General features: G+C 46.2%; 1 protein-coding gene across 1 annotated transcript in view; it reads left to right on the top strand.

Moving 5' to 3' along the window:
• The window catches only part of TTC23L (tetratricopeptide repeat domain 23 like), a 28,407-nt gene extending 13,235 nt beyond the window's left edge, over positions 1–15,172 (top strand). The window contains exons 4-9 of the mRNA XM_065406636.1: positions 35–160; positions 403–580; positions 2,867–2,975; positions 11,303–11,430; positions 14,003–14,152; positions 15,086–15,172. Of these exons, the coding sequence (XP_065262708.1) occupies positions 35–160; positions 403–580; positions 2,867–2,975; positions 11,303–11,430; positions 14,003–14,152; positions 15,086–15,172 (778 nt within the window). The remainder of the gene's footprint in view (positions 1–34; positions 161–402; positions 581–2,866; positions 2,976–11,302; positions 11,431–14,002; positions 14,153–15,085) is intronic.
• The last annotated feature ends 241 nt before the right edge of the window (positions 15,173–15,413 follow it).

The raw sequence follows: 15,413 nt of genomic DNA on the forward strand, positions 1-15,413 counted from the left end.
ATATACTTTTGGTGGTTTTCCTTGACTGTTCCACTGGCAAAGAATCCTATCTCAGTCTGCAGAAGGCAGAGAGACTCATGGAAGAACTTCAAGAACTGGATGGGAGAGTGAGCATGGGATTAAAAATATCTGAGAAAGATTTAGTCATTGCATTGGGCAGGTAAACACAAAAACCAAAATGAATGCCATGTGTGTGAGCAGGTGCTTGGGCTTTTATGTAAATGGTATCTTACTATTTCTTTTGTAACAGAAAATGGATTAGTACAAGGGTAAAAGACTTCACTGGGAGTTTTATGTGTGCAAGGAAAACAGGCTGAGGGCCTCTGAGCCTGTCTCATGCGTCTACTGATATGGACAATAATCTTTTTACTAGAGAACCTAACTTTCCCCACTTTCTTTCAGGACATGTTTGCAGCAAAACATGTTGGACTTTGCCACAAGTTATTTTGAAAAAGCTGTTGATGCAGTAATTTCAACTGAGGGCGATACAGCTCCAGAACTGATAAACCTTTATCAGAAAATTGCCCAAAGTGAGCAACTGAAGAAAAACCATGAAAGAGCCATAGCATATTTATTACAGGTAGGAAGTCTCATAAATCTTTTTAGAGCAGCAGGACTAAGTAAAAATCACAGCTCTTAGTTGCTATGATTAAAGTTAACTAATTTGTTTGTTATTCACTTTAGCAAGGATCTGCTGAAGAACCCTAACAGGAAACATAGCCAATGATGTGAACATGGTATAGGAAACCATAATAGCCACTTTTGCCCTAACAATTGGCAACTAGGAAAAGAGCTTTACTAACATATATAGTTAGTGATGTACAAATGTGTTACAGAAACTGTTCTTGGAATTTCTTTAGAGAGTTCTACTCTAAAAAATGACTCTCTAAAAATCCCAGACATGAGTCCTGTTTGTGTCTCAATTATTTCCTTATCAAACTGTGCTCAGCTTACAATTAAAAAAAGATTTTCTCCTAACTGCCAGCTCTTTGAACCCAGCCTGGGATCTCCCGGGGCAGCACCTGTAATAAAGATTCTGCATGCCAAATCATGTCCACAGAGACACTTGTTCAACCTTAGAGCAGTCAGTGGTTTGTACAGATGTCACTGATTTACCCTGTAATTGCTGCTTAGTAAACAATTCTGGGGATGATGCACAATGACTAGAACCCAGCTTGGTTTCCCATTGCTGTGTGGGCTCTGCAAGGCTGAAAGGAATATTTTGTCATTAAAGTCAGCAGCCGTGACTCTGAATAATCACAGACACTAGGTCTGAATAAGAAGGGGCAATTTTTGCCCAGTCACTTTCTGAGCAGAACTGTATTTTAAATTATCTTCATCATAAGGGACGTTGCTCGTTAATCATCTGTGCTAAGCATTGTTAGCAGGGTTTGAGCACTCAGACATCACAGTGATGGGAGCAGCATAAGAACCGGAACAGAACAGAAGATAACAGGGTTCCTCTGAGAAATCCTCGTAGTACAGTTTAAAAATTGCAGCCAGAGTTAAATTAGAGCCAAAATGAGCCCGCATCCACCAAAGCCCTTTCCCACCTGACAGACCCTTGTTCCCAGCCACTCTGGATAGATCCAATCTTTTCCCACTGCTCTTTTTTCCAAGTGAGGTAGCTCAGCTAGTCTAAGGTTATGCTGGCTGCAAGCAGCAATCAGCTGTGTTGCACTGCCATCTGCTGCTCTGCTTCAGTTCCTGTGAGAAGGGGTGTATAACATATGTACCAGGTAGTCATGAGGAAAGGCCCAAGCTTCAGTTCCACCGTGAGGCTGAGTCTTCCCTGCAGAGTTAACCTAAATGATCTACATTCAGATTAACTCCTCTTGAGTTAGCCTTGCTCAAGTGAGAATGGCCACACTGGGGAAAACAATAAACAAACACTGGACCTGCACAGAGTGATTGTGTTAGCTGCTGACAAGTTGTGCTAATATGAGGTGGCTTGTGTAGTCGCTGCAGAGCCCTGGGAGAGAGCTCTCCCAGCGCTCTAAAAAAACCACCTCCAGGAGGGGCGTAGCTCCCAGCGCTGGTGCACTGTCTATACTGGCACGTTACAGTGCTGAAACTTGCAGCACTCAGGGGGGTGTTTTTTCACACACTGTAAAGTGCCAGTGAAGACAAGCCCTGCGAAAGAGAATAAGTAGAGATAATACGGTTTCTCCTGTTCTAATAAAGCTCCTTCTATGATGTTGGAAGAAAGTGACTCTTTTTGTGATTCTTTACCACTGTCACATGGCAACTTCCTGCAGAATTTTGATCCCCGCTTTCTGTGGGGTCTGAAGACTGAAGAACTTGACTTAAGCTGCCTGCCGCATCGGGCAAAGGCAAAACAGTGGCTGCTTGCTTTGAAATCATGCTAAACTACTTAACACTGTTTAAATAAACCACCACCACCTTTACAGATCCAAAGGATAAAAATTAGAAACAGGTCTAAACCAGACACCCAGCTCCAAACACAACCAACTTGTGTATGTTTAAAATCTAAATCTGGACCTGAATCATAATTTTAATGTAGATGCAAAGCAAAACCTGGGATACAAATAGCTCTAACTTCTGGTGGGTTGGAAGCTTCCACCTCTCTCTAATAATAATAAAGATTTATTTATTTAAATATTTGCTCCTTGTGGGAGAGGCACAATCTGAGGAGAAGAGATACTGAGTGCTGGGTCAAATATCGGGAGTTAAACTGGTTTGTTTGGTTGAATTTTCCTGTTCCAGAGGGTTGCCTTGTTTCTGCACCTGTGGCTAACTCAACAAAGGTGGTGGTGTCTATGAAAATACCCGCCTTTGTAGACAGTCTATTTACTGTACTTGTATGCAGTGTTTATTTATCCTAAATAATCTCCATCTTTGTTAGGCCCATTCTATTTGCATGGCTCTGCACAAGAAACTTAGTGTTGAAGCTGCTCAGACGGCCTTGTTGCTGGGCAAAGCTTATGCTGCAACTGGAGACCAGCAGCATATTGGTAAGTAAGGAAGAGAATTATGATTCTTCTAGTGCCTAATGTAATGCTATAACATGCAGATGAGTCAGGAAATTCTAAAAATGTACTCAGCCTATTTAGGAATATACACACTAGTAAAAATGAGCTGACCTATGGAATATTCAACACCTGAAGTTTGTGGGATCATTGTCTGGAACTGGCACTTCACTCCACCTGTGGTGTGACAAGTTCTGCCCACAGTTTACCGATGTAAGCCGCACTGAAGCCAGTGGAGGCTGCGCAGGTGTCTCAAAGCAGAATCTGGACCATTGCATGTAACAGAAGATGAAGTGTTATTTTCTAGCAATAGCACCTGGAAGTTCAGGTGTTTAATATTCCCTCGATTGGTGGATATTTTTTTCCACTGTGAATGCCCCTTTCTGCTGTCTTTAGTGGGAGTTTCTACTGATTATAATTCATTTCCATTGACTTCAGTGGGAATTTTGAATGTAAGGAGTGCAGTATTGGACACCTGCTGTGCATCTGTAGAGCTTTATTAAATCATAGAATATCAGGGTTGGAAGGGACCTGAGGAGGTCATCTAGTCCAACCCCCTGCTCAAAGCAGGGCCACGCCCCAGACAGATTTTTGCCCCAGATCCCTAAGTGGCCCATCTCAAGGATTGAACTCACAACGCTGGGTTTAGTAGGCCAATGCTCAAACCACTGAGCTATCCCTCCCCCCAACTTTGTTGATGCAGAATTAAGGTTGCCAGGTGCCCTTCCAGAATGCCAAGTTCAGCAAAACTCAAACCAGGAAATACCAAGCTAAGGTTGCATTGGCATTTACCTTAACTGTGTAGGTTTTGCTTTGCATCTACATTCAAATTCTGATTCAGGTCCAGATTTTACTTTAACTGTGCTGGCAGTAGCCACTGGGAATTATCTGCATGTACTCCAGCTGCATTCCCTTTGTGCTAAATGTAGTTGTATTTGAATGGTGGAGGCATAGTTCGAGCAGCTTCAGAGAGCTGTGATTGTGATATCATGAGATCTGCATCTGAATCCCTGCCTATTTTCGCACCTAGATTTGCAGTTGATGTAATTATTACCTAATCACAGTAGTATAAGACCTTGCTTTTATATAGTGCTTTTCATCAGTAGAGCTCAAAGGAAAGAGGTACATGTGTACCTTGAAGTTCCAGTCTGCATAATTTCAATACAGAATTGTGTAGTTTGTGTCAGTAGCAGGACACCGGGATCTTCTTGTCATGGGTATTGTTAGTAGTGAGATGGGATATGACAGCAATCTGTGGATTTAATAATAGGTAGGAAAAGTACAGGTTTAGTTGGTATCCTGTGTGCAAGTGTGAAGGGGTTGTAGAAGGCTATGAAGTGGCTGTTAAATTTTACAGGTGTGGTATTCTGTCAGGGGAGCAGGCTCAGGCCTGGTCTACACTACGAGTTTAGGTCGACTTAGCCGCGTTAAATCGAATTAAGCCTGGACACGTTCACACGACGAAGCCCTTTCTTTCGACCATTACAACATGATGGGGGCTAATTTAGCTACAACGAGTCAGGAAAAAGATCTTGGCGTCATCGTGGATAGTTCTCTAAAGATGTCCACGCAGTGTGCAGAGGCGGTCAAAAAAGCAAACAGGATGTTAGGAATTATTAAAAAGGGGATAGAGAATAAGACTGAGAATATATTATTGCCCTTATATAAATCCATGGTTCGCCCACATCTCGAATACTGTGTACAGATGTGGTCTCCTCACCTCAAAAAAGATATTCTAGCACTAGAAAAGGTTCAGAAAAGAGCAACTAAAATGATTAAGGGTTTAGAGAGGGTCCCATATGAGGAAAGATTAAAGAGGCTAGGACTCTTCAGTTTGGAAAAGAGAAGACTAAGGGGGGACATGATAGAGGTATATAAAATCATGAGTGATGTTGAGAAAGTGGATAAGGAAAAGTTATTTACTTATTCCCATAATACAAGAACTAGGGGTCACCAAAAGAAATTAATAGGCTGCAGGTTTAAAACAAATAAAAGGAAGTTCTTCTTCACGCAGCGCACAGTCAACTTGTGGAACTCCTTACCTGAGGAGGTTGTGAAGGCTAGGACTATAACAATGTTTAAAAGGGGACTGGATAAATTCATGGTGGCTAAGTCCATAAATGGCTATTAGCCAGGATGGGTAAGAATGGTGTCCCTAGCCTCTGTTCGTCAGAGGATGGAGATGGATGGCAGGAGAGAGATCACTTGATCATTGCCTGTTAGGTTCACTCCCTCTGGGGCACCTGGCATTGGCCACTGTCGGTAGACAGATACTGGGCTAGATGGACCTTTGGTCTGACCCAGTACGGCCTTTCTTATGTTCTTATGTTCTTATGACTTAAAGGGCCCTTTAAACCGGTTTCTTTACTCCACCTCCGACGAGGGGATTAGCGATAAAATCGGCCTTAGTGGGTTGGAATTGGGTTAGTGTGGACGGAATTCGACGTTATTGGCCTCCGGGAGCTATCCCACAGTGCTTCATTGTGACCGCTCTGGACAGCACTCTCAACTCAGATGCACTGGCCAGGTAGACAGGAAAAGCCCCGCGAATGTTTGAATTTCATTTCCTGTTTGCTGAGCGTGGAGAGCACAGGTGACCACGCAGAGCTCATCAGCACAGGTAACCGTGATGGAGTCCCAGGATCGCAAAAGAGCTCCAGCATGGACAGAACGGGAGGTACGGGATCTGCTCGCCATATGGGGAGATGAATCAGTGCTGGCTGAACTCCGAAGCAGTAAACGAAATGGCAAAATATTAGAAAAGGTCCCCAAGGCCATGAAGGACAGAGGCCATAACAGGGACGCACAGCAGTGCCGTGTGAAAATTAAGGAGCTAAGGCAAGCCTACCACAAAGCCAGAGAAGCAAACGGAAGGTCTGGGGCTGAGCCGCAAACATGCCGCTTCTACGCGGAGCTGCATGCCATTCTAGGGGGTGCAGCCACCACTACCCCAACCGTGTGCTATGAGTCCCTCACTCGAGAAACACACAGGGAAGCGGGTTCGGGGTACGAGGAAGATGAGGATGAAGATAATGTAAATAGCTCACAGCAGCAAGGAAGCGGAGAAACCGGTTTCCCCAACAGCCAGGATATGTTTATCACCCTGGACCTGGAACCAGTAACCCCCGAACTCACCCAAGACCCTGGGGGCAGACAGGGGACCTCTGGTGAGTGTACCTTTGTAAATATTACACATGGTTTAAAAGCAAGCGTGTTTAATGATTAATGATTAATTTGCCCTGGCAATCGCGGCCAGTACAGCTACTGGAAAAGTCTGTTAACGTGTATGGGGATGGAGCGGAAATCCTCCAGGGACATCTCCAGAAAGCTCTCCTTCATGTACTCCCAAAGCCTTTGCAAAAGGTTTCTGGGGAGGGCTGCCTTATCCCGTCCGCCATGGTAGGACACTTTACCACGCCAGGCCAGTAGCACGTAGTCTGGAATCATTGCATAACAAAGCATGGCAGCGTATGGTCCCGGTGTTTGCTGGCATGCAGACAACATCCATTCCTTATCGCTCTTTGTTATCCTCAGGAGAGCGATATCATTCACGGTCACCTGGTTGAAATGGGGCAATTTTATTAAGGGGACATTCAGAGGTGCCCCTTCCTGCTCTGCTGAACAGAAATATTCCCCGCTGTTAGCCACGCGGTGGGGGGGAGGGGTGAAGTGATCATCCCAGAGAATTGGGTGTGTGGGGGAGGGGAATTAGTTGGGTTTGTGCTGCATGTTAACCCTGAAACCGCAGCCCCTCCTTTTACATTGCAAACCCATTTTAAATGGCCAACCCAACGGGTGCTTGGTATGGTTAATGAGAGCAGTACTGTTTGAAACCATCCCCACATGTTAAGAAGGTTAAAAAAGCCAAAAGACTGTGTCTTACCGTGGCTGCCTGCAAGCTGAAATCTGTGGCCTGGCAGTGCGTGAGTTATCTCTCACACCAAACCGGCAGGCCCTCAATATAAGAGGAAAAATGCGACCTTGTAACGAAAGCACATGTGCTGTGTAATGTGAACAGCAAAATTTAACGTGAAAGAGTGTACCCATTGTTCTCTAAAATGTGTCTTTTTAAACCACCTCTCCCTTCTCCTCCACCAGCGGCAAATCTTTCTCCTTCACAGAGGCTAGTGAATATTCGAAAGCGAAAGCGAAGGACGCGTGATGAAATGTTTACAGAACTACAGACTGCCTCCCACGCTGACAGAGCACAGCAGAATGCGTGGAGGCAGTCAATGACTGATTATAGAAAAGCCCAATATGAGCGAGAGGAGAGGTGGCGTGCTGAATCGCGGGCTGAAGATGAGAGGTGGCGTCAGCTTGCACACAGAAGGCAAGAGTCGATGCTCCGGCTGCTGGAGCATCAAACTGATATGCTCCAGCGTATGGTTGAGCTGCAGGAAAGGCAGCAGGAGCAGAGACCGCCGCTACAGCCCCTGTGTAACCAACAGCCCTCCTCCCCAAGTCCCATTGCCTCCTCACCCAGACGCCCAAGAACACGGTGGGGGGGCCTCCGGCCACCCAGTCACTCCACCCCAGATGATTTCCCGAGCAATAAGTGTTAAAGTTTTAAAGTTTTAAACTGCAGTGTGTCCTTTTCCTTCCCTCCTCCCCCACCCATCCCGGGCTACCTTTGCAATTATCCCCCTAGTTGTGTGATGAATTAATAAAGAATGCATGAATGTGAAGTAACAATGACTTTATTGCCTCTGCAAGTGGTGCTTGAAGGGGGGAGGGTAGGGGAGGGTGGGGTGGTTGGTTTACAGGGAAGTAGAGTTAACCGGGTGGGGGGGGGGGGCGGAGATTTCATCAAGGAGAAACAAACAGAAGTTTCACACCGTAGCCTGGCCAGTCACAAAACTCGTTTTCAAAGCTTCTCTGATGCGCACCGCGCCCTGCTGTGCTCCTCTAACCGCCCTGGTGTCTGGCTGCGCGTAATCAGCGGCCAGGCGATTTGCCTCAACCTCCCACCCCGCCATAAATGTCTCCCCCTTACTCTCACAGATATTGTGGAGCGCACAGCAAGCAGCAATAACAATGGGGATATTCTTTTCGCTAAGGTCTGAGCGAGTCAGTAAGCTGCGCCAGCGCGCTTTTAAACGTCCAAATGCACATTCCACCACCATTCGGCACTTGCTCAGCCTGTAGTTGAACAGGTCCTGACTCCTGTCCAGGCTGCCTGTGTACGGCTTCATGAGCCATGGCATTAAGGGGTAGGCTGGGTCCCCAAGGATCACAATAGGCATTTCAACATCCCCAACGGTTATTTTCTGGTCCAGGAAGAAAGTCCCTTCCTCCAGCTTTCGAAACAGAACAGAGTGCCTGAAGACGTGAGCATCATGTACCCTTCCCGCCCAGCCCACGTTGATGTTGGTGAAACATCCCTTGTGATCCACCAGGGCTTGCAGCAGCATTGAAAAGTACCCCTTGCGGTTTATGTACTCGGTGGCTTGGTGCTCCGGTGCCAAGATAGGGATATGGGTTCCGTCTATCGCCCCACCACAGTTTGGGAATCCCATTGCAGCAAAGCCATCCACTATGGCCTGCACGTTTCCCAGAGTCACTACCCTTGATATCACCAGATCTCTCATTGCCCTGGCAACTTGGATCACAGCAGCCCCCACAGTAGATTTGCCCACTCCAAATTGATTCCCGACTGACCGGTAGCTGTCTGGCGTTGCAAGCTTCCACAGGGCTATCGCCACTCGCTTCTCAACTGTGAGGGCTGCTCTCATCCTGGTATTCTGGCGCTTCAGGGCAGGGGAAAGCAAGTCACAAAGTTCCATGAAAGTGCCCTTACGCATGCGAAAGTTTCGCAGCCACTGGGAATCGTCCCACACCTGCAGCACGATGCGGTCCCACCAGTCTGTGCTTGTTTCCCGGGCCCAGAATCGGCGTTCCACGTCATCAACCTGCCCCAGGAACACCATGATTTCCACATTGCTGGGGCCTGTGCCTTGTGAGAGGTCTAGGTCCATGTCCATTTCCTCATCACTCTCGTCGCCGCGCTGCAATCGCCTCCTCCTCGGCTGGTCCTGGTTTTGCTTTGGCATGTCCTGGCTCTGCATATACTCCAGGACAATGCGCGTGGTGTTCATAGTGCTCATAAGTGCCGCGGTGATCTGAGCGGGCTCCATGATCCCAGTGCTAGCTATGGCGTCTGGTCTGAAAAAAGGTGCGAAACTAGTATCTGACGGACCAGGGGAAGGAGGGAGGGAGGGAGGGAGGGGCGAGTGACGACATGGCGTACAGGTACAGGGAATTAAAATCAAGAAAGGTGGCTGTGCATCAGGGAGAAACACAAACAACTGTCACACAGAATGCCCCCCCCCAGAGATTTAACTCAAAAGCCTGGGTTTAGCAGGCCGTTGATTTGACGGAGGGAGGGGGGAAGGAAATGAATACAGAACAAATCTATTTTTTACATCTTACGACGACGGTGCAGCATGACTGATAGCCCTCAGCATTTTCTGGGTGCTTGGCAGCAAATACTGGGCGCTTGGCAGTTAGCCTTCAGGCCTATTGCACGATCTGCTGCTCAGGGAAGACTCTGCTAACGTGCGATGAGCCAACAGGGCGCTTGGCAGAAAATGGCATACTACGACTGATAACCATCATCATCAAGACAGTTCCATAGGACTGAGCATGTCTGCCCAGGTGCCCATGATCGACAGCCACTGCTGTACGATGAGGACGGTTACCAGTCGTAATAAACCATCTACTGCCAAAAGGCAAAAGGCAAGGGGCTGGTGCAATGCAGCCCCACGGCTGCCAACCCCACGGCTGCCGGCACCCAGATCGCCAATGAAGGCTACCAGTCATGCTGCTCCGTCTACCGCCAAAAGGCAGTTAGCTGCTGCTGCTGTGTAGCAATGCAGTCCCACGTCTGCCGGCACCCAGATGACATATGGTGACGGTGAGCTGAGCTGAGCGGGCTCCATGCTTGCTGTGGTATGTTGTCTGCACAGGTAACCCAGGTAAAAAGGCGCGAATCTATTGTCTGCCGTTGCTCTGACGGAGGGAGAGGGGCCTGACAACATGTACCCAGAACCCCCCGCGACACTGTTTTGCATCATTCGGGCATTGGGATCTCAACCCAGAATTCCAATGGGCGGCAGAGACTGCGGGAACTGTGGGATAGCTACCCATAGTGCAATGCTCCGGAAGTCGACGCTAGCCTCGGTACTGTGGACGCGGTCCGCCGACTAGAGCACTTAGAGCATTTTATGTGGGGACACACAAAATCGGCTGTATACAACCGATTTCTATAAAACCGGCTTCTATTAATTCGACCTAATTTCGTAGTGTAGACATACCCTCAGTGTTTGAGTGTAGGGCGATGGCAGGTAGCGCCTGTCCATTACAGTGAAGAGGCAGAGTGGTAGTCTGTGTTTATATAGGTGTAGTGAGACATCACTCAGAGGGCAGAGTTAAGGTTACATGAGTGTGTCTACCTTAAATGTATTTCCTGGTTTTCAGAAGTTTGAGTTTTGCTGAATTCAACGTTCTGGAAGGTGTATGAGCTATCACCGCGCAACCTTAACTCTGCATTAACCAACTTTTTTTGCCATTTTTTCCTAGTTTAAAAAAAAACAGAAACGTTTGTTATAGGAGATAGTGGTCATTTAGACAGTTGTAGTTCTCATCTAGGTTTGCAGCTGATATGCTACTGTAGCTAGGAAATAATCAAAAGACCTAGTTTTTATATAGTACTTTTCATCAGTAGAGCTCAAAGACCTTTACGTCATTATCCCCATTCTAGAGATGGGAAACTCATGGGTCTTTAGACTATGGAAAGTGAGTTTACTGGTCTGAGTCCAGACCCAGTGAACAGGTGTCCCCAGCACAAGCATTACCACTCCACCCAACACCTTCGACAGCAGTATCAGCAGAGAGGCCCAGGAGCAAATGGCCATGGAAACTGAGTTACCCTTACAGGTGGTCTCTCCAAGGAAAGGTTGAAGCCCATTGGCAGGGCAGTGTAGTGAAGCCCATACACACACTGCTGTGCTTTGCTTGTTCTGTAGATAAATTAGACTTCAGTCTAGCAGGTTTTCATGTGCCCTAAAACTATTTTGTTTAACCTTTTCTTATTAAAATAACTTCAGACTTCAATGAGGTTGCTTGGGATGTAAGTAGGGTCAAAATTTTGCCCTCTGCATCTAGGGAAGCTAGAAGCAGCTTTTTATACCCACATAGTTAAATTACTAATTAAATCCACTATTTGTACGGGATTGTTACCTGGGCTGGAGCTGAGATGTCCTGTTCTAAAAGGATTCCAGTCTGTCAGTAATAATTACTGTGCTTATTTCTAGGGACGGCTGAAATGTATTTTACAGAGAGTCTGATTGCATATCAGGCAGCATTGGGTGCAAAGGATTCCCTGACACTTACTGCCATTGAGGAATTCAGTAAATGGCTTGTATATGTAGGGAAAAAACAGGTAACACCAAATACTAGCTTACAAGCTTACCTTCATGCCTTAGTGTTTGCAGCCACATAGAATTTGCATGTGCAGGTGTGTGTCAGAAAAAACACACCACCTTTAATTGCTCTCTGGTGTCATCAGCTCCAAGGGGAGGTTATGGCAGCCAGGAATGAGCAGTTTGCAGGACTAGGCTGGCTGCCCCTTCTACGCCTACTACAGGAAGGAAGGGTAGTATAGGAGCCACTTCACCAGCACTGTGCCACTGGAGGATCCCCCTACACTGGATCCTTCATGGACTGTAGGGCAACTTTGCACTGGCAGTAGAGCCCAGAATCTATGGGTCTCTGTCATACCGTCAGTGTGGGCGAGGGAGAGCTAAAGAGCAAACAAATAGCAGCACTGCCTGACATGGAATCTCCATGCCGCTTGGCATAGCCATGTATCACCTCACTTGCTTGGCAATGTAAAAGTCCTCAGGAGATGCATCCTGCTCCCATTCAACTCAGTGAGAAAACTCCTATTAAATGCAAGAGGAGAAAGTACAGACCTCCTATAGTCTAGGTCATCTTTTTAATAATACACCTAACAGTGCATGTTAAGAGTTGCCCGAGCACTTAGTCAATGTTCGGGGCCTTGCCAGGCTGTTACCATTAGGAGGAGAAATTGATTATAAGAGTCAGGTATTTCTTTATAAATAAACAGGATTGCACCAAAGTCTTATTTCCCTGAACACAGTAGGAGAAAACAGTAGTTTCCTTGTTCACAATTTCCATGCCTGCCTTTTCAGCCAGTTCTGTGCCCCAAGAAGGTCTGTCTCCAATCCCCCTCAGGGCCATGCTCACACCTGCTTCCCTCACTGTGTACTGGCTTTCTCTTGCTTTCACACAGACACACCAGCTGCAATCAGTCAATGCCCCCAATGCGTACATTTGTAAGCCTCCAGGAAAACCCCTCTGCCCACATGGCTTAGGGCTTGGCTACGCTTGCGAGTTAGAGTGCATTAAAGCAGCCCCTGGCGCCCTAACTCCTGAGGTGTCCACGTAGAGCGCCTGGACTCTGCAGCTGGAGCGCTCCTGGTAATCCACCTCCATGAGAAGCATAAAGCTTGCTGCGCTCTGGCTGAAATGCCCAAGCGTCAGTGTGGATGAGGTGTTGCATTTCTGCACTGTGATTGGCCTCCGGAAACGTCCCATAATCCCCTGAAGTCAAGTGGCCACTCTTCTCCATTGTTTTGAAATCGGCTGCAGGCATGCAGATATCCCCTTTCAAAGCACCGTTTCTGACAGCCAGCATGCTTATCTGCTCCAGGACAAAGCAAACCATTAGTGTGGAATGCTGCTGTTGTGCGTGGGGGGGAAGGGGGAGGGGAGAGGTGTCTGTTGTTGTCTGAATTTACAAGACAGCATGCTGACACGTTCTCAGCCCCCCAAAACACAGTGTCTCTCCCCCCACATACACACAACACACTCCCTGTCACATTCCCCCCCCCCCATTTGAAAAGCACATTGCAGCCACTTGCACACTGGGATAGCTACCACAATGCACTGCTCTTTGTGGCATTGCAAGAGCTGCGAATGTGGCCACACCAGTGCACTTGCACCTGACTGTAAACACATGGCAGCGTTTTCCCTGCTGTGGTCCCCAAAGGCTGGTTTAACTCTCAGCACTCTACCTCTGCAAGTGTAGCCATGCCCTTAGCTTCACCTTGCATGCAGCCTGGTGCCCTGCGTGGTGGCTTCCACTGCCTCCAGCTACAATATTCCATGAAGGAGCCCTGCAAACCCATCAGCTTTAAGAAGATCTGTGATTACTTATAGCTCAAAGACATGCTTGATGGCAGCCATTAACACTTTCCAGTATAACATTAGGTATACAAGGGGTGAAATCCTGGCCCCACTGAAATCAATGTGTTGGCAGTACAGCCCAGAATCCATACTATTTACTTCATTGGGGCCAGATTTCTCCCATTTTTTATGAAGATCCTGTTTCTGTGTTCTGATTCCTCCATAAGCAATATTTGATGGACAGAGGGGTTTTTTTATGTAACTTTACTCTCTATACAGTATATTCTTGAAAAGTAAACAGTCACCCTAAAGGACAGCTCAATTAAAAGTAGGAGACTAAAGATAGTATTTTCAAAAATGCCTAGGCACTTTGGAAAATTTTGCCCTAAGATTATTTTTAAGGTACAGCATCCTCCAATGTTTTTTTGTGGTACAGAATTATACATAATGCAAAATAGTACACATTTACACTATAGTGTATGACCCTTCACATGTTTATTGTTAAAATACTGGACATGTCCTACATTGGCTGGACATGGGACATTAGGTGTCAAATAACAGATGTCTCATAGAGTCAGGTGGTCACCCTACCACACTTCCTGAGTTTCCATTTTGTAGAAGTGAAACTATCAGAATTATACTCCGCAAGGGTTCCATATCTTTGGAGACTGGATGTAGATCCCAAGAAGCATTGGTGTTAAACTCCAAATAAGTTAAACATGCAGCAGTCAGTCATTTAAAGATGCTGATCCAAAAATGAATATATTTTTATGTGCTAAGCTATGTTGCATTTTTCTCTGTAGCAGGCCTACAGGCTGCTGAAAGATTCGTTGAAGTCCATCATAGACACCTATGGTGATTTTAGTGAGAAGGCAGCTGAAACTTACCATATCATGGGCAGTATCTGCCTGGCAGAGGGAAAGATGAGAGAGGCTTACCAGCTGTTCAATAAGGTAATTATAATTACATTGCTAGTGATTTTCTTGGATTTACTACCTCATAGTTTTTGAAAATGTAAATGCACACTAATTTTCCAAACTATAAATCCTGCTAGAGATATCAGGCTTTATTTCTCTATAGATTCTCAAGGAGTCTGATGTGCAGATCTTATTCATGTTAGTAATGAGATTTGCCCACATAAACCTGCCATCTGTGCTAAGTCCACACAGGGATTTGGGCTCAACAGGCAACTGAAGATACAGCTGGCCAGCATCTACGTACCATACTTACTCCCCTGCAGAACCCCTGGATACTGGATTGGCTATCAATTGGGATTTAATAGTGTTGATGAACCGCCATGACAACTGCTACCACACAGCTGGGGAGGGGAAGCAGGCTATAAAACCTATGCTGTTGTGGGGAGGAGGGGGAACAGCCTCCCAACAGTGGCAACCTGTAGCTATCTCCTGTCTTAAAAGCCCTCCTCCCACCCCCAGTGGAATGAATAGAGAGAAGCTCCATGAATTAAAATGTACAGTGATGTCCCTCCCCTCTCAACCAGGGAGAATCTAGCCCCTAGCCAGCCACTCTGCCTCAGTTTCCCCATCTGTAAAACTCTGGTTAATACCTGTATCACAAGGGTGTCATGCAAATTAATTAGTTAAGCAGAGTGCTTTGATGGAAAGTGCCATGTCATGCTGATATTATTATTTATATCATACCTGTATATTTAATTCTACAAGACCCAGCCATTTATGCTTCTTAGATTCTAATTCCAATTTTTACAAATACTCCTCTGACATCACTGAAGTCCTTTCTAGGCAGAACCACTGGAGTTCCTTTGCTAATATGTAGATAACTAGGCATAATCAGTACTTCTGCAACTTGATTGATTTTGAAGTTGGGTTATACAGTGTATCACTTCTCATTCATTTTATGCTAAACAGTGTTTGCAGATTCAAATAGCTGTTTATGGGCCTCGCACCAGGAAACTGAAAGAGACGCAAGAGCTCCTGACTGCATTAGAGAGGTGATCTCATCAGCATTGTTATTTATAATGTAATATTGCATATTGTCAAGATGCTGTCCCTACCTCCGGGCACGTAGCAGCTTGCTAGTAACAAATGTCTATATACAGTACTGAGTCTTGTTTAATATAATGAACAAAATTAAATAGGGATTTCTGGGATGGGGGGTTGGTCTCTGTGTTGCAGATCTGGAGAGGCACAGCCCAGGAATAGGGAACAAAATGGCTTTAGAACACCTTTGTGCCAT

The sequence above is a fragment of the Emys orbicularis genome, chromosome 6 (assembly GCF_028017835.1).
Source record: "Emys orbicularis isolate rEmyOrb1 chromosome 6, rEmyOrb1.hap1, whole genome shotgun sequence".
Lineage (NCBI taxonomy): Eukaryota > Metazoa > Chordata > Testudines > Emydidae > Emys > Emys orbicularis.